Source organism: Lygodium microphyllum, chromosome 17 (genome assembly GCF_053477565.2).
Source record: "Lygodium microphyllum isolate KBCC chromosome 17, Lygodium_microphyllum_v1.1.10, whole genome shotgun sequence".
In the NCBI taxonomy this organism is placed as follows: Eukaryota; Viridiplantae; Streptophyta; class Polypodiopsida; order Schizaeales; family Lygodiaceae; genus Lygodium; species Lygodium microphyllum.
The window spans coordinates 76,948,481-76,967,151 of NC_141151.1; the positions used below are offsets into that span (position 1 = coordinate 76,948,481).

General features: G+C 40.3%; 1 protein-coding gene across 2 annotated transcripts in view; it reads left to right on the top strand.

Annotated features, from left to right (window-relative positions):
- The first annotated feature begins 612 nt into the window (after nt 1-612).
- Nucleotides 613-18,671, top strand: part of LOC148022057 (U1 small nuclear ribonucleoprotein C-1-like) — a 44,076-nt gene continuing 26,017 nt past the window's right edge. For both annotated transcript variants that reach the window (XR_015694452.1, XM_087697667.1), the window contains exon 1: nt 613-786. Coding sequence is in view for 1 of the 2 variants with exons in the window: in XM_087697667.1 (XP_087553793.1) it covers nt 779-786 (8 nt within the window). In the remaining variant the exon portion in view is untranslated. The remainder of the gene's footprint in view (nt 787-18,671) is intronic.

The following is an 18,671-nucleotide window of genomic DNA, read 5'->3' on the forward strand; positions in this document are numbered from 1 at the left end:
TCTTTACCATTGTGGTTAACAATGTTGATTGGGAACTTTAGATAACAACTGGCGATTATTGTTCTACATTGTATGTAAAATGGTATAGGAAAGATAATTGGGAAGAAGTTAGGTCATTTAAAGCCCTCTTTTGATGTGACAATTGCACCTCCTTTGTCTCCTTTGAAGCTTTTTGGGCAAAAGGAGAGGAGAAAGGAGTAACACACAAAAAAATGTGAATGAATATTGCCACCACAAAACCGAGTTAGTGACACAATGCTTAGACATGAAGCACATGGATCATGATGGCGAGCACATTGGCCAATTGGAGAGGGCACAACTCCCATCATTATAAATCTAAAGAACACGGTATCGACTCTCCACTATACATATTCATCATGCTTGTTTAGCTTTACATTCTTTTTTCACCTTTGATTCTTACAAGTGATCTAACATACTCTTTTGTTTGTAGCGACACAAATGCAAAGAAAGAAACATTGATACAAGTAATTTTGTCAATTGAATGGATGCAATGTAAGCTTGTTGCTCGTACCTTGTAATTTTGTCACTTATCTTAGTAGTTAAGTTGTAACCACCATTGATTTTGATACCTCTAGGCCTGCCGAAGACTAACCGTGCAGAGAGGAGTTTATGAGGACACACACAGAATATAACTTTCTAGAAAAGTCTCGGCGCGACCAAAAACGGACACCAGTTCTATCAAAGCGTTCTGAGCGACAAACGACGCGACAAGGGCAGCATTGCAACCTTGTTGTCTTCTCCGCCAGCGCCGCCCGCCATGCCCCGGTAAGGTTCTGTATTTCTGTCACGCAGAGAGAGAGAGAGAGAGAGAGAGAGAGAGAGAGAGAGAGAGAGAGAGAGATGCCTGATCTTTCAAAATTTATCAATATTTCTTAAGATCTCCTGGTGGGAGCGCCTGTGTCGTAAAAAGAGGTCGAACCTGATTGTAGGGTGAGCTGCCGATTTCAATATTGTGTACGAGGGGGCTGGTTTTGTTCTCAACTTGACTAAACTGCACCTATCTTGGTTGAAAAAAGATTTCAAGGTCAGGAAGAGAGTATCACGGAGAGGTTCAATGAAGGGCAAATCAGCCAATCTAAATTGCCTTCATGATTTTGCGTTTTGTTACAATCAATTTGGTTTATGAGGGTCAGAACTTCCAAAAATATGATGTATTGATCTATTATGCGTATTGTTATGACTCTAGGTGTGCATACAGATATCAACCACGACTAGTATACGATTGTTCTAGTCGTGTACTATCCACTAACAAAGTTGTGCATAGATGAGGATTACTTCGGAGAAATGGATAGACACCTCATTTGGGTGGTCTCTCTACATAGGTTTTTGTAAACAAACAAGGTGGACATACATTTCTACAAAGAAGTTAATTGGTGTGGTGATCTTTATATAGAATCATGATCTATTGGTGGGATTTCAAGCTCTCTCTTCGCACAGTTGTGTGTGATTGTTTGGCCACTGTTTTGACTGTGCGAATGCACCAACATATTCCAGGCCTGATTGTGCTGTTCACTGCTCTGTTTCCTCCACCAGAGTACTGCTGCCTGCACTCGTTGCTTGCGGAGGCTGCCATGTCATTGTCAGTACTGTGTTATGGTTGCTTCTGCATCAAGGTCTACTTTGAGTAGGACATTTTCTTAGAGCTGTTATTGTTGTCTTAACACTTTTCACAGCTCACCTTTGCCCTGGTCCTTGAGACATGGCGGCTTGAGGCTGTTAGCATTTTGTATATTCATGCTCTCATCTCTTTATTGCAGGCTCTGTCCGAGTCTGACAGAGATCCAGGAGCTTTGATATTCATCTTGTGTGGATGCAGTCATTGAATGCATTTCCAGCCTGTTATAAGGTGCATTTTTTGGAGTGCCATGTGGGAGCTGGGCGGATGATTGGTAACCAAGTCAGACCATTTTCTTCCCCAATCACAATAGTAAGTTGGAGCAATCAACAAGTTGGCCACATTTAGCAATAGTCTGCATTTTTTGCAGTGCCATGTGGGAGCTTGGTGGACAATTGGTAGCCAAGTCAGACCATTTTCTTCCCCATTCACAATAGTAAGTTGGACCAATCAACTTGTCATTTAAGTCATCAAAGGTGTAGATATTGGACAATCTTTGCTGTAAAATTTCAGCTTCTCTTGCGAAGAAACCCTGAAATCTCTCTCTTTATAACATTCTTTCTCATCCTATAGCCTAGGAAAATCTAGTCATTTGAGTTATCAAAGGTGAAGATATTGGACAATCTTTGTTGTAAACCCTAATTTAGAGCAGAAGTTAGGGTTTGACATTCACTTTGGGATTTGTGCTTAGAATTGAGGGAATAGGACTTGAATTCCAACAGTTAAAATTAAAGAATTTCAAGAAGATTTAAGGGACCAATTAGCCAATGTCGAATTTGGGTCTAAATTTGTCTCGCAAGGAGTATGGTGAATGCCAATCCCTAAGCAAATCAAGGGGTAGATTGGTTTGAAGGCTTGCCGGTCAATTTTGATAGCAAGAGGCACTTGGATTAGCGAAGGAGATCATAAAATCTCAATTATACTCTATCCATTTGCAATAAAAGCTAAATAAATACTGCAAAGGGTGTTAGTTTTGGGGCTAGTAGATCGCCCATTGTCTAAGATTAAAGTGGTGAAGTGTGCATTTTTAAGTTATGTGAACCCATTGTCTAAGATTAAAGTGGTGAAGTGTGCATTTTAAAGTTATGTGAATTTTATTCTTGGTGTAATTATTGATTAATCAACTTATTACCACTCTCTTGGAGGAGGAAGACTAGTTTTAGTGTCCACACATCGAAGGTTTTTTATGTTCCAAGCTTGGGCTATTACTTACTTTAGGTGAGTAAGATTTGTGGACTTGGCTAGTGCATTTTTTGGGCAACTTTGTTATGAAAAAAGCAACGTCCTCGCAGTTTCATCATGAGAAACCCCTTTGTTTGTGAGAGGAACAGCATGGGATTACATGGAAAGTATGTGGTTGTCTAGGGGAATGCTCTGCAAAATTGGTTTCAAATGCGGGCTAAATTTTTTAGGGTTTGGCAGGCTAAAGTATTCATTCATATTTTTTGAAGGCTCTGAAGTATTTGGAGCCTTATTGAGGGTGACAAGGTCATTGTGCATTTGTGGATCCATTGTGTCTTGAGAGATCGTTGAAATACAACCATTTGTAGCGAATTTTGAGAATACGTTGGTAATCTAAAGAAATACCAATGGGGGTGCGAAGCTTTGGGGCCAATAGGTGTCATGTTGGTGCACGAACACTTTAGCTCCAGATATGTATGGATTTTTCTTGTTGAATTTATTGTTAAGCTGAATTAAGTGTTTGCTAAATGGGGTCTACTACCTTTGGGCCTCAGAAGGCCGGTTTCATGGTTCTGTTTGCCGAGACATCACTAACTTTTTGAAGGAGGCGAGCTTGTGGTCATCTCAAGGAGCAAACACATGCATATGGGCTTGCTGTAATTGAATTAGAGCAAGGCTTTTACTCATTGAAAATAGTGTACATCAAGGGGCAAATAGTAAAAGATGTTACACAATAGTGGTAATAGGAGTGAGGACCATGCATCCCCTCCTAAAAGGCACTCAACACATGGTTTCGAGTCACAAAATGCTGAAAATGCTTTTTGAAGATGGTGAGCAACAAATGTGATTGGTGACAATGCAGCTCAATAACATGCAACTCCACAAGTCAAGGTGCTCAAGAAGCAAATGTAATGTTCAAGGCACAATTGGCTAGTGCTGCTATCAACTTCCAATAGTTAATTCAGCAACCCCAATTTGCTGAATTTAGCAATTAGGTCCTGATGTTAAAGGGAAATAAGATTGCTTTGCGTTCTAAACAGCCAAGCAAGGCTCATGGGCAATCTTTTAGCCAAATGTATTGCATACATAGGCACCTGTAATGTTGAATGTGCAGGGAACTCTAGTTCAGCAGCATGATTGTCTATTAGGGAATAATGTATACGTGCAGCAAGCATATTCCTCATGGACAGCAAACAATCCTGCAACCATCTACGCATCCATGTTATTTTGGGGGTGTACTAGTATTTCAAGCTATGGATGCCATTGCACCCACCAATGTTGGCATGCAAAATGCAGCCAGTTTCGAGCCACCTATGTTAGGTGTTCATGGGAATTATATTGGGGCATTGCAGTCTGAAATGCACATTGGCATATGTGATAATATTGGTATACACCCAGGAATGTAAACTGGAATGTTTGGTCAATCGGGAGGTCCTACTGGGCCTGCAGACATGGCATCACCTGGGCCACCATTTTTGTAGTCACTAGTGTATGAAAACTTGACACCTTTGGGTATAGTTAAAGACTACAAAGAATGTGGACAATAGTCAAATTTGAAATGTTTAATGATGTGCAAGATGGGTTGAAGGCTCTGACCTTCATTTGACAATTTGATCCAACCTAGTTTGGGGTTTAAGCATTCGAATATGCTTAAGGCAACCATTGTTTAAAAAGGGAATGCACTTTAGTGGTGGACAATCCTTTTGATGCAAGGCAAGGCACTAGCAATTTGGGTGCATTGTAAACATGTTTTCTCTTCTCAATGGCTCACAAACACTTTTTAAGTGGATGTGACAGCAACTTGGCGTTGAGGTGAATGTGCAATGGAATGCGAGACAGAAATGGAGGAGTGTCGAGAGTGAGAGTCAGAGAATCCCAAGATGAGTGTACCAAAAAGTCACAGAACACAAAGGATAAAACGTATTTATATGTCGGGGTACAAATAAGGGGGTGTTCACACCCAAATATGTTTGTACACACATAGATTAAAAGACTTTACACCCGAAGGGACTTTACACCCAATGACCTCCCACTTTGTTGGGTTCGCTCATGCTTGCGCTCACACAGGAGTGACAGTGAACTTTAGTAGGACACAGGGGCAATTTTTATTCTCTGTACGAGAGGTTTTTTCCCCCAGATTTATTTCTTTTATTTTATGTGCCTATGTTACACTTTTTTAGGCACTTATCATGTTTCACACTCTTCGGGTGTGAACACCCTCTTACAACCCTAAGGTTTAAGGGTTGTACTTTGTACTTGCATCTTACACTTCATATTAATTGCATTGGGTGTTCTGCTCTCGCACTCTATATCGTCTACTGTACTCTTAGTTGAGCTTCGGTCTCTTCCTTCTCTCACATTTGGTATTAGAGCTCATCTGACCTCTTAGCCATCATCAACAGCTGCTCAATCTTCATCAGCAGCTCCACCGCAAGCTGAGCTACCAGCTCCCAGCTCCAGCTCCTTCGAATTCGTCCACGAGACTCCACAGAGCCAGGCCAGCCGCCACCCTGCTAGCGGTACCACCAGGCTGGCTCGCTGCCTGTGCCACCTATGCCTTTGCTTCTTGCGCTGCCCCAGGCGCTGTTAGTCTCCAAAAACGCTGCCCCGTCTCAGCTCCCCATGCACCTCCACCTGCCTTCTTCAGCAGTAGGTTTGCCAGCGATGCCCGTTGTCTCTTACCAGCGATGCCCGCCTGCTGTTCGCTGATTGCGCCAGCCACCGCCACCGTGCGCTTGCAGCCCTGCTTGTTTTGACATCAGCGTGTGAAATCAGCTCGTCTGCCACAAGTCCGCTAGCTTGCATTGCCTTTAGCCAACCCCACGACCAGTTCAGCCATATTGGAGGTAACAAACATGCAAAATTTATTAAATTTTTACTCGTTTAATTCTCTGGAAGGGGCTTTTCTGGAGCAGGCAATCTCAGTTCCAGCACGTGTCTGGGACACAATTACTGCAGAGATTTTGTGCATTTTGGGCCAGACATTTGGGGCTTTTGCAGTCAGCTCAGTGATTGGCAGATGTACATTTATGACAGTTTGAAATAGACTGATTTTGTGCATTTTGAGACAAGAAATTTCAGGACTTTTGCATTTTCAGTGCTGCTGAGCATTTATTGCACCTTGGACAGCGTGCATTTCAGACAGTTTTGATAGTGTGTGCTTAAATTTGTGTAAACGCCCCGAACAAGGTAGTATGCTTAACAATTATGATATTCGCTTGTTTTCGAGATTTAATATAAAAGAGAATGAACACTTATAGTTGAAAATGAAAATTACTCACAAAATTACAGCCATGAAAATGTAAAAGTAATGGAGACAAGATTGAGGGTTGAAGATTGAGGGTTGTAAAAGTAATTCACACTTTCACAAGATCATGCAAAGATGTACAAACACATGCATTATCTATTATGCTGTGATAAGAACTGATTTCTTTACAGTATGAGAGAAGAAAGAGGGAAAATCAGCCTTTCTTCATCGTTGATCAGCAGTACATGGATAGGGCTTGCTTCTTGTTGCTAAAATGGAAGAAAGAGCTCGAGAAGGAGGTGCTGTAATGAATTTACAGGCTTGCTGTCTTGTAAAACAGCAGTGATAGAAGAGAGAATATGGAGGAATTTGATAATGGAGAAATAGGGGATGATGATGGGGATGGATGGGATCAGTTTCTGGCTATTTGTGGGTGCTGTACATGAGTTTACAACAAAGAAAAATGATGCTGAATGAAGAAAAACGAGCTCTTATTTATAGGAGAGGGAAGAGCTAGTACAAAAGGGGAAAGTGGAGTAGCACAAGACAAGTGTCCAACCACATGTCATGAGATGTGACAAGTGGTGGGACACTTGGAAACTTGTGTGACAAGTGTCACTTGTCTCTTCTCTATGGCCTTCCTTTTTGGGTTGAATATTGTCAAGAATAGAAACAACCAAATTTAGTAAGCACAGTCAGAGTACAGAATTTACTATTTTTAGAATGACATCCCTATTTTTTAGGACTAGCATTTTTAGGCTAATTCGAGGCTCCTAAAATTTAGGGACCTCCTAAAATTTAGGCCCCCTCCCAATATGGGTGTCATATGAAAGCTTTTTCCGTGTACATTGCAAAAACGGTATCAGAATCTTCATGTGACTTTCCTATGCAAAGAAATGTGTATTTCAAGCTTTCAGTCCACACATGCACATTGTACAAGCATTTCATGATCATGCCATCTTGTTGATTGTAACTGTCTGTTCTGGCGGATCCAGCCCACACTTCAAGGCATCAATTCTTTCTGTGTGCGAGTCTAATCCTGATATGTGCGAGTTCTGATCACGGGCACCCAATCGGGCCATATAGGTAGAAGTGTGAACTATCTTTTCTCTAACCCACCGCGTGGGTCCACCATAACCTGTGACCACTCATCAGTGGCCAGCTCCAATGCACTTTTCTTTATATCTAATTAGTGCAAAGGAAACAAATTTAATAAATCATTATATAGACAAATTAATGAAAAATGATACAAATTCTGTTTCTATAGAGTTGTGACAGCCCTCTGGCTTTTATTCAGCTGTTCTCAGCTGAAAAGCTTCTTGATATGGCTGAAGAATGTCTGGGTAATTCTTCATGAATTTTTCATTTACCCACTGTGTATCTGTTGTGGGTAGGTTCTTGAATTTTAGTAAGAATTTTCGTGTCACAAGGCCACTTCTCGTGGTTCGATCCTTGTGAAACAAAATCTGTTCAGGCTCCAAGAGTTGCTCTGTTTCTTCAACTTTTGGGGGATCTTCAGTAATGGGTTGCTTTGGTTTTGGTCCTATGTAAGGTTTTAGCAAACTTATGTGAAAAGCATTTGTGTATTTTCCAATGAGCAGGAAGCTCAAGTCGATAAGAAACTTCATTTATTTTCTCAATCACCTTGAAGGGTCCAAAGTATCTACTGGAGAGCTTTGGAAAAGATGAATTTTGACCGGAATCTTATTTGAGCTTGCTTTTATCAAACTTTAGCAAGACATATTGACCTTTTTCAAAAGCCAAAGGTCTTCTTCGTTTATCTGCTTGCTTCTTTTGTCGCTCTTGGGCAACTTTGATAGTGGCTTGAACTTGATCCATTGCTGTTTTTAAATCTGAAGCAAACTCATCAACAGCAAAAATCTTATCTTTAGTGCGAATAATTGGAGGAGGAATCACTTTACCCTATACTATTTCATTTGGAGCTTTCCCTGTGGATGAGTGCATTGTATTGTTGTAAGCAAACTCCAATAATGAAAGATATTTCTCCCATTGTGACTTATATTCACTAACATAAGCTTTCAACATATCCAGAAGAGTGAGATTCATCACCTTTGTTTGGCGTCAGTTTAAGGATGAAAAGCTGAGGAGAACTTTAAAGTGGTTCCCAAATTCTCAAATAAAGCACGCCAAAAGTCACTTGTGAATTTGGAGTCTCTATTTGAAATGATCTCAGAAGGCATACCATGTAATCTGAAGATATGTTGAATGAAAAGTCTTGCAGCTTGTGCGGATTTCAATGTTTTATGACATGGAATAAAATGTGATTGCTTGCTGAATCGATCAATTATGACCCAAATCATATCACGACCTTGAGGTGTTCTTGGAATACCTGAGTTGAAATCCATTGTGATAGATTCCCATGGATCTTTGGGCACTGGAAGAGGTTGCAACAATCCTGGAGTCTTCTGTCTATCATACTTGGATTTTTGGCATACTAGACAAGCCTCAATGAAGTTATGTGTATCTCTTCGTAATGTTGGCCAATAAAAGTAGCGCTCAATTGCACTTAGAGTGGCTGCCCTCCCTCTATGCCCTGCATAAGGGGGTTCATGACTTTCTTTAAGCACCTTTTGTCGAACAGGAAGAGTGACACAAAGGCGATTGTTCATGAGAAGGTAACCGTCTTTGATGGAATAATCTGGATGAGAACCTCCTTGCTGTAAATTTGACCAAATTGCTGCAAAATCAGTATCTTCATCATAAGTATTCTTCATCATTTGAAAATCTTCATGATGAGCCACTGTAATAGTTCCAATGCGAGGCACTCTAGAAAGTGCATCAGCAACTACTTTTTGTTTTCCTGGAGTGTACATAATTTGAAAATGAAACATAGACAAGAAATTTTCCCATCTTGCATGTTTCTCCTGCAAATGCTTTTGAGTCTTGAAATACTTCAAGCTCTGATGATTAGTTTTAATAAGGAATTCATTGCCTAAAAGATAATGTTTCCATATCTTCAAAGCATGAACCACTGCTAAGAGCTTCTTTTCATAAATGTCATACATTTTCTCCACATCATTTAGACTGCGGCTTTCAAAGGCTACGGCATGGCCTTTTTGATTTAGCACTGCACCAATACAATCACCGCAAGCATCTGCTTCCACCACAAATGGTTTTACCAAATCTGGAATGATAAGAACAGGTCCAGAAGTAAGAGTTGTTTTCAGCCTTGTGAAGGTTGCATTCTCTTTTTCCTTCCATTGGAAAGAGGTCTTCTTCTTTGTAAGGTCATGAAGTGGAGAAGCCATATGTGCAAAATGTTTGATGAAGCGGCGGTAATAAGAGCATAAGTCAAGAAACGATCGCACCTCATGTACATCATGAAGATGAGGCCATTCTTGGATTATCTTGATCTTTTCAGGATCCATCTGAATCCCTTCAGAAGAGATGACATGCCCAAGGTAATTTATTTTATGCATGAAAAATTCACTCTTTTTACCATTTACCAAGAGTTGATTTTGTTGAAGTAATTGTAGAACAATCTCCAAGTGTTGATGATGCTCCTCTTCATTCTTACTAAAGACAAGAATATCATCAAAGAAAGTACCGACATATTGTCGATGCTTTCTAAAGATGCGCTTCATCATTCGATTAAAGGTGGCTGGTGCATTGGTTAATCTGAAAGGAACCACCAAGAATTCATAAAGACCGTATGAAGTGTGGAAAGCAGTTTTGTGTACATCTTGTGATATTACCCTAATTTGATGATAATCACTCTTTAGATCAATGCGGCTGAAAACCTTTGAGCCTCCTAGACGATCCAAAATGTCGTCAATTCTGGGAATAGGAAACCGATTCTTCACAGTGATTTTGTTGAGGGCTTGATAATCAATGTACATCCTGAATGTGCCATCTTTCTTTTGAACAAGAAGAACCGGTGAACAAAATGGTGAGCTACTTGGCCTAATTAGCCTACGGTTGAGTAGGTCTTTGACTTGCTTTCTGATTTCTTCTTGTTGAGGACGGCTCGCACGGTATGCTGCTATATTAGGAGGAGAACTGCCCGAAATAATATCAATATGATAGTCTTCTGGCCTTTCTGGGGGAAGCTGATAAGGAAGATCTTCCGAAAAACAATCTTTATACTTTTCCAAGAGCTGAAGTCGCTCTTGGTTTTCAGCATTCATATTATCTTTTACATCAATGACATAAAGCAAACAACATTGAACACAATCCTTAATTGCTCTAGAGACTTGCATATGGCTTACCATAGGTATGGTGTCTCCAGAAACTCCAGCTTGGATCTCGTACTTTTTGTTTTGTTGGTGAGTTCTACCTTCTTTTTCTGGGAGAAGATGGTTGAATCTACTTTATGATTCCAGGGCATGCCAAGAATCACATCGCAACCATCAAGGTCTCCGTTACAGAAGATATCTTCGTCATTGTAGCCTTGAATTTGAAACTTGAGCTTGCCAATGTAGGGTGTCACAGTCTTCATTGTGTCACCTTCATCGGCATTTAAAGCTTGGCGAACTTTTGCCGGAGTGTCCATCTCTTCATTCTTTAATCCAAGCTCTTTAGCTAATTGCAAGGAAATGACATTTTCATTCGCCCCAAGATCTATCAAGAATAGTGCTTGCTTACCTTGCAATTGTCCCCAAGCTTTTAATAATTTGCGCATCTCTGGAGTGTGAGTTGTGTTTGCAACTACATCACTGATAGCATTGATTTTCACTGGCGACTTAGGGTTGTTGTCAGAAACCTTACTTTGTCCTTTGTTTGGACATTGCTTCGCTATGTGGCCTGTTTGTCCACATTTAAAGCACTTTCCTTCTTTCATGAAGCGTTGCTTTTCTTCTTCAAAAAGTTGTTTTGCTTGTGGGTATAGATTGGAGCGAAATTGAGGAGCATTAGGAGGTGCATAGGGCTTATCTTCTTTTGATTTGATGGCTGCTTTTGCCACTGTTTTTGTCCTTCATTTGGGGCTGAATACTCCTCATAATCAGCTACTCTCTTCTTATTATTCTTTTGGAATGATTTGTTGCCATTGTGCTCCATTTCCCATGTCTCAGCATGGTCAATGAGTTTCCTGAGACTAGAACAATAATAATGATTAAGAGCAGTACGAAGTTTAAAATGCAAACCTCCTTGGAACTTCCTAAGCTTTTCCGAACTACTGATCTTCTTGAAATGTTGAACCTTCAAAAATAGCTCCTAAAATCTCTTGGTATAGTCACCAAGTGACTCATTTTTCCTTTGCCAAAGTCGATCCCATTCCATTTTTACATCTCTTTTGAAATGAATAGAGAGAAATTGGCTTTGTATCATGCGAACAAAGGACTGTCATGATTTTGGGGTAGCATAATCATATTCCAACCCCATCCACCAAGTATGGGCTAAGTTGGTCAAATGTAAAGCTGCAAACTTAATCTCTTCTTTTTCTTTATATTTGTCACGACCATACAAAATTTGAAATTGACGAATAAACTTCAGAAGAAAATCAGGATTTCGGAAACCATCATACATACTGAACTTGATCTTTTTTTCAAGTTGAGATAGTGACTTAGTCTTCTTCTTCTTCTTATGTCTTCGTCCATGCCCGGATCTTGAGGTTGAATATGATTAAGTGCTTGATGGGGATGAAGATGGAGACGAGGGTGAAGAATGTTGACGCCTTTGACGATGATGAGGTCTTCCACAAGAAGGGTGTGACTCTTCGTCACTAGAAGAGGGTACATCAGAGTAGGCGCCAGATGACTTTGAAGAAGAGGATGAGCTTCGACGCGATCTCTTTCTTTGTCTTGAAGTGGAATGCGACTGCCTCTTAGAAGTAGTTGGACTTCTTGATCGGCTCCTTTCATTGGTATGGCTTTGTCTCCTTGAAGCAGATGGGCTTATTTCCTTGAATTCTTTGGGATTCTCAACTTTTTCTAGTTTGAGAAGTTACTCACGAATTTGCTGATTCTCCTCTCTAAGACTTTGAATGGCTTGAAGGATAGCACTTGACTGATCCATTGAGACTCTAAGAAAAATATGCTCAAGCACTCGATGCAAGGGCTGAAAACAAACAAACTTATAATTGTAAGCACTACCAGTGTTGGGGTGAGGACTGAGCCAAAGCTCTGATACCACTGTAAACGCCCCGAACAACGTAGTATGCTTAACAATTATGATATTCGCTTGTTTTCGAGATTTAATATAAAAGAGAATGAACACTTAAAGCTGAAAATGAAAACTACTCACAAAATACAGCCATGAAAATGTAAAAGTAATGGAGACAAGATTGAGGGTTGAAGATGGGCAAAACCAGTTACAATCAACCGGAAAGTGAGGAGAAGTAATTCTCACTCTCACAAGATCATGCAAAGATGTACAAACACATGCATTATCTATTATGCTATGATAAGAACGGATTTCTTTACAGTATGAGAGAAAAAAGAGGGAAAATCAGCCTTTCTTCATCGTTGATCAGCAGTACATGGATAGGGCTTGCTTCTTGTTGCTAAAATGGAAGAAAGAGCTCAAGAAGGAGGTGCTGTAATGAATTTACAGGCTTGCTGTCTTGTAAAACAGCAGTGATAGAAGAGGGAATATGGAGGAATTTGATAATGGAGAAGTGGGGGATAATGATGGGGATGGATGGGGCCAGTTTCTGGCTATCTGTGGGTGTTGTATATGAGTTTACAGCAAAGAAAAATGATGCTGAATGAAGAAAAAGAGCTCTTATTTATAGGAGAGGGAAGAGCTAGTACAAAAGGGGAAAGTGGAGTAGCACAAGACAAGTGTCCAACCACATGTCATGAGATGTGACAAGTGGTGAGACACTTGGAAACTTATGTGACAAGTGTCTTGACACTTGTCTCTTCTCTATGGCCTTCCTTTTTGGGCTGAATACTGTCAAGAATAGAAACAACCAAATTTAGTAAGCACAGTCAGAGTACAGAATTTACTATTTTTAGAATGACATCCCTATTTTTTAGGACTAGCATTTTTAGGCTAATTCGAGGCTCCTAAAATTTAGGGACCTCCTAAAATTTAGGGACCCCTCCAATATGGGTGTCATATGAAAGCTTTTTCCGTGTACATCACAAAAACGGTATCAGAATCTTCATGTGACTTTCCTATACAAAGAAATGTGCATTTCAAGCTTTCAGCCCACACATGCACATTGTACAAGCATTTCATGATCATACCATCTTGTTGATTGTAACTGTCTGTTTTGGCGGATCTAGCCAACACTTCTAGGCATCAATCCTTTCTGTGTGCGAGTCTAATCCGGATAAGCGGAGTTCTGGTCATAGGCGCCCAATCGGGCCATATAGGTGGAAGTGTGAACTATCTTTTCTCTAACCCACCGCGTGGGTCCACCATAACCTGTGACCACTCATCAGTGGCCAGCTCCAATGCACTTTTCTTTATATCTAATTAGTGCAAAGGAAACAAATTTAATAAATCATTATATAGACAAATTAATGAAAAAGGATACAAATTCTGTTTCTATAGAGTTGTGACAATTTGCTAATTATAGCAAAGTACTTGCAATATTTTTTGGAAATTTTGAGATTTCCAGGTTGGTCCAGCTTGAGACATTGCTCTTTTGCTCTCTGATCATCATTATTTATCATGGCAAATTAGGGAGGTGATGTATTTACTTATGTACCCAAGGAGGATAGGTTGGATGGTAACAAGTATTGCCTCTGATCCTTCATGATGAAGAATGTGCTGATTGCGAAGAATCTTTGGGATTATGTCAGCGGTGAAGAAGTTAGGCCCGGAGTTGTGGCTCTTGCTACTCCTCTAGGAGGACGTGTACAATGGGCAACTCAATTTGTTCAGCCCACTCTGGCTCAGCCACTTTCTCAGAGATCAGCAACACAAAAGACATGGGATATATGGGATGCACAAGCTTTATTGCTGATTGCATTGGCAGTTCAACGGTCTATCATCCCTCACATTGGGTCTGCAGCTTCTTCACGAGAAGCATGTCTGACCTTACAGCAGATGTTTGTTGGAAAGAATAAGACACACCTCTCTTTCTTGAAGAAAGAGCTTGAAGATGGATGAGGGTGATTCTATGCAAGATCATCTAAATAAAATTTAAGACTTGCGTGAGTAGCTTATGAATGTAGATGAGTATTACTCAGGTATGCAGCTGATATCTACTACCTTGAATTCATTGCCACATTCGTACTTGGCCTTTCATACGGCCTTGAACCTTACCATGAGGATTTTCCCAGAGCCACTTACTTTCCTTCAGCTAGTCAGTTTGCTCTTAGAGGAGGAGCAAACAATAAAGAATAGTGGTGTGGATGTTATAGCCTCTAAGTAGGCTTTTATGGCAAGATAGAAGAGCAAGGGTAGCTAAGCAAAGAATGCTCCGCAGAGCTTTGGGACTTCAGGCACTTCACAGGGCAATAAGAAACAGGGGGCACACAAGCCAAGAAGGGCAAGTACCACTATTGCAAGAAGTGAGGACACTACATCATTAAATGTAGAAAGCGCATAGCCAAGGAGAAGGAGTTATGGATGTTTGTATCTGATGCACCTTCTACTACTATTGAGTCCGTGTTCTTTGCTGCAGACAGGAACTATTGTTTTTACACATGTAGTTATGATTCTGCTCGGGTTGATAGAGCATTTAGCTCTACTGACGATGCAAACACATGGTTTTTTGACAGTGGTGCTTCTAGGCACATCACATCTCGTAGAGATTTGTTTGCTTCTGTTATTGCAGCCCCGGTTGGCAAGTCTGTACAGTGTGCTAACAATGCATCATACCTTGTTAGAGGTATTGGGGAGATTGTGTTGACAGCCATTGATGGCTCTATTCTCCGCTTGCAGGATGCTTTGTTTATGCCAAGCATAAAGAAGAATTTGTTATCTATTTCTTCTTTGGCAAGGTGTGGTTTATAGGTCACCTAAAACCAGTCTTCCTTCTTGGAATGGGTGGTGATAACTTGATTTAAGAGTTAATTACAGCAATAAATAAATGCACATAAAATGAAATACACACTTTACCATAACATTCTTGGACAGTAGAAATCCTGTTGGCCCCAAAATTGGCGGCCCTTGCGATATTTCTTTAGCTTTCATTCAATTGGAAGGAGTACAACTTGAGATTCTTCAATCTCCTCTTGCTAACCAATTGCTCTTGCTTGTCATAAATGTCCAGCAAGCCTTTTGGGTCATTTGCCCCTTGATTCACCCAGGACTTCTTCTCCAATTTGACCCTTGGCTGGCCAAATGCTTGTCCAAATCAATTCGGGATGGGCTGGCTCCTGAAATCCCTTGATAATCTTCAATTATCAGCTGTTGATTTCAGTCCCCTGAGCCTTCAATCTCTGGCACAGATCCCAAGGTAGTTGCTAAACCCTAATTTCTGCTGTAAATTAGGGTTTACTGCAGAAATTACAGATTAGCCCACAAAAAATGGCTGAAATATCCTCCAAATGGCTAAGAATGGCTGAGCATAGGCTGAAGGAGATGAGAGAATGCTGTAGAGAGAGAAAATTCTGAGATTTGTCTCGAAGAACTGATCAAAATCAGCTGCTGCTCTGCTGTACTAGCCCCAAACGGATGCACCAACAACTATAGGAGCATCAGAGACTGTGATCTTCAGGAGAAAGTGCATCAACATCAATCGCCAGCTTCCCAAGGTCAAGAATATGCAACCTCCATCACCAAAATGGTCTCCAATGGCTGGGAATTGGCCCCAAAAGCTGGCAGCAACAGTCCAACACCTCTTTTCAACAGCTCCAAAATGAAAAAACGAGATTTCCCTTTCCCTTTAGCCCTATTTAGCCTTTCCTCCACTTGCATGGGAAAGTTTTGCCAAGTTGCAGCTTTCTTAATTCATTTTCAGCAATTTTCAGCCATTTAATTAATTTTCAGAATTAATTAATTCTGAAAATTAATTCAATCCTTAATCTATGCCCAGAAAATTGACCTTGCCCATCCAAAAATTAATTGGCTAGGCCATTTGCAACCCAAAGTGGTCCTATGTATTAATTGACCCTTGGACAAGCATTAATCCATTAATTAATGCCTAGTCCCTAGTGTCACCACTGACACTTAATGGCCAATTAAGGGTCCTAGGGGCAAACTGACTCCAAAATTTACCTAGAATCTAACAAGTGTAACTTGTTACAACTTTTGCCTTTGACACCCATCTTTTTCACAGGGTCCTTCGGTTTTCAACTGTGAAAAAGTAGCTTGCAGCTCACATGTGCATCTTTTAATTGCACATTTGATTAATCCTTTAATCAAATGTCAATTAAACATAAGCAAAGCATCAAATTTTCACGTCCTCGTAACAGACTTCTTGGAAAGGGTGGTGATAACCTGATTTAAGAGTTAATTACAGTAATAAATAAATGCACATAAAATAAAATACACACTTTACCATAACATTCTTGGACAGTAGACACCTTGTTGGCCCCTAAATTGGCTCCCCTTATGGTATTTCTTTAGCTTTCATTCAATTGGAAGGAGTGCAACTTGAGATTCTTCAATCTCCTTCTGCTAATCAATTGCTCTTGCTATCATAAATGTCCAGCAAGCCTTTTAGGTCATTTGCCCCTTGTTTCACCCAGGACTTCTTCTCCAATTTGACCCTTGGCTGGCCAAATGCTGCCCCAAATCAATTCGGGATGGGTTGGCTCCTAAAATCCCTTGATAACCTTCAATTATTAGCTGTTGATTTCAGTCCCTTGAGCCTTCAATCTCTGGCACGGATCCCAAGGTGATTGCTAAACCCTAATTTCTGCTGTGAATTAGGGTTTAATGCAGAAATTACAGATCAACCCACCAAAAATGGCTGAGATCTCCTCCAAATGGCTGAGAATTGCTGAGAATGGCTGAGCATAGGCTGAAGGAGATGAGAGAATGCTATAGAGAGAAAATTTTGAGATTTGTTGCGAAGAACTGATCAAAATCAGTTGTTGCCCTGCTGTACCAGCCCCAAACGGATGCACCAATAACAATAGGAGCATCAGAGATTGTGATCTTCAGGAGAAAGTGCATCAGCAGCAATTGTCAGCTTCCCAAGGTCAAGAATATGCAATCTCCATCACCAAAATGGTCTCCAATGGCTGGGAATTGGCCCCAAAAGTTGGCAGCAACAGTCCAACATCTCTTTCCAACAGCTCCAAAATGAAAAAACGAGATTTCCCTCTCCCTTCAGCCCTATTTAGCCTTTCCCCCACTTGCATGGGAAAGTTTTGTCAAGTGGCAGCTTTCTTAATCCATTTTTTAGCAAATTTCAGCCATTTAATTAATTTTCAGAATTAATTAATTCTGAAAATTAATTCAGCCCTTAATCCATGCCCAAAAAATTGACCTTGCCCATCCAAAAATTAATTGGCTAGGCCATTTGCAACCCAAAATGGTCTCATGCATTAATTGACCCTTGGACAAGCATTAATCTATTAATTAATACCTAGTCCCTAGTGTTACCACTGACACTTAATGGCCAATTAATGATCCTAGGGGCAAACTGACTCCAAAATTCACTTAGAATCTAACAAGTGTAACTTGTTACAACTTTTGCCTTTGACACCCATCTTTTTCACAGGGTCCTTCGGTCTTCAAGTGTGAGAAAGTAGCTTGCACCTCACATGTGCATCTTTTAACTGCACATTTGATTAATCCTTTAATCAAATGTCAACATAAGCAAAGCATCAAATTTTCACGTCCTCGTGATAGAGGATTAATCATATGTCAATTAAACATAAGCAAAGCATCAAATTTTCACGTCCTTGTGACAGACCACCCCCTTGAAAAAGTTTTGCAAAGTGGCAGCTTTCTTAATCCATTTTCAGCAATTTCCAGCCATTTAATTAATTTTCAGAATTAATTAATTCTGAAAATTAATTCAGCCCTTAATCCATGCCTAGAAAATTGACCTTGCCCATCCAAAAATTAATTGGCTAGGCCATTTGCAACCCAAAGTGGTCCCATGCATTAATTGATCCTTGGACAAGCATTAATCCATTAATTAATGCCTAATCCCTAGTGTCACCACTGACACTTAATGGCCAATTAAGGGTCCTAGGGGCAAATTGACTCCAAAATTCACCTAGAATCTAACAAGTGTAACTTGTTACAAATTTTGCCTTTGACACCCATCTTTTTCACAGGGTCCTTCGGTTTTCAATTGTGAAAAAGTAGCTTGCACCTCACATGTGGATCTTTTAATTACACATTTGATTAATCCTTTAATCAAATGTCAATTAAACATAAGCAAAGCATCAAATTTTCACGTCCTCGTAACATCACCTTTGATGATGACAAATGCATGGTGAGAGATAAGAAACACATGAATTTGGTTTTGATTGACACTATGCCATGGGTTATATGAGTTGGATGTTTTTTCAGTTGATCAGTCGGCGGTTTATCTAGCGTCCACTCTTACTCTTGCTCTGTCATAGGTGAAGTTATGGCATGCTCGCATGGGGCATGTAAACTATGGTAGCTTGATGCTTATGCAATGTACACAGATGGTTGATAGCTTACCTCTCTTGGAGAGACCTCTTGAGCACATATGCGAGGGATGTATTTTGGGAAAAATGCATTATTTTTCATTTCCTCTTGATGTTGCTTTTAGAGCAATTGCCATGTTACAGATTGTGCACTTACATGTATGTG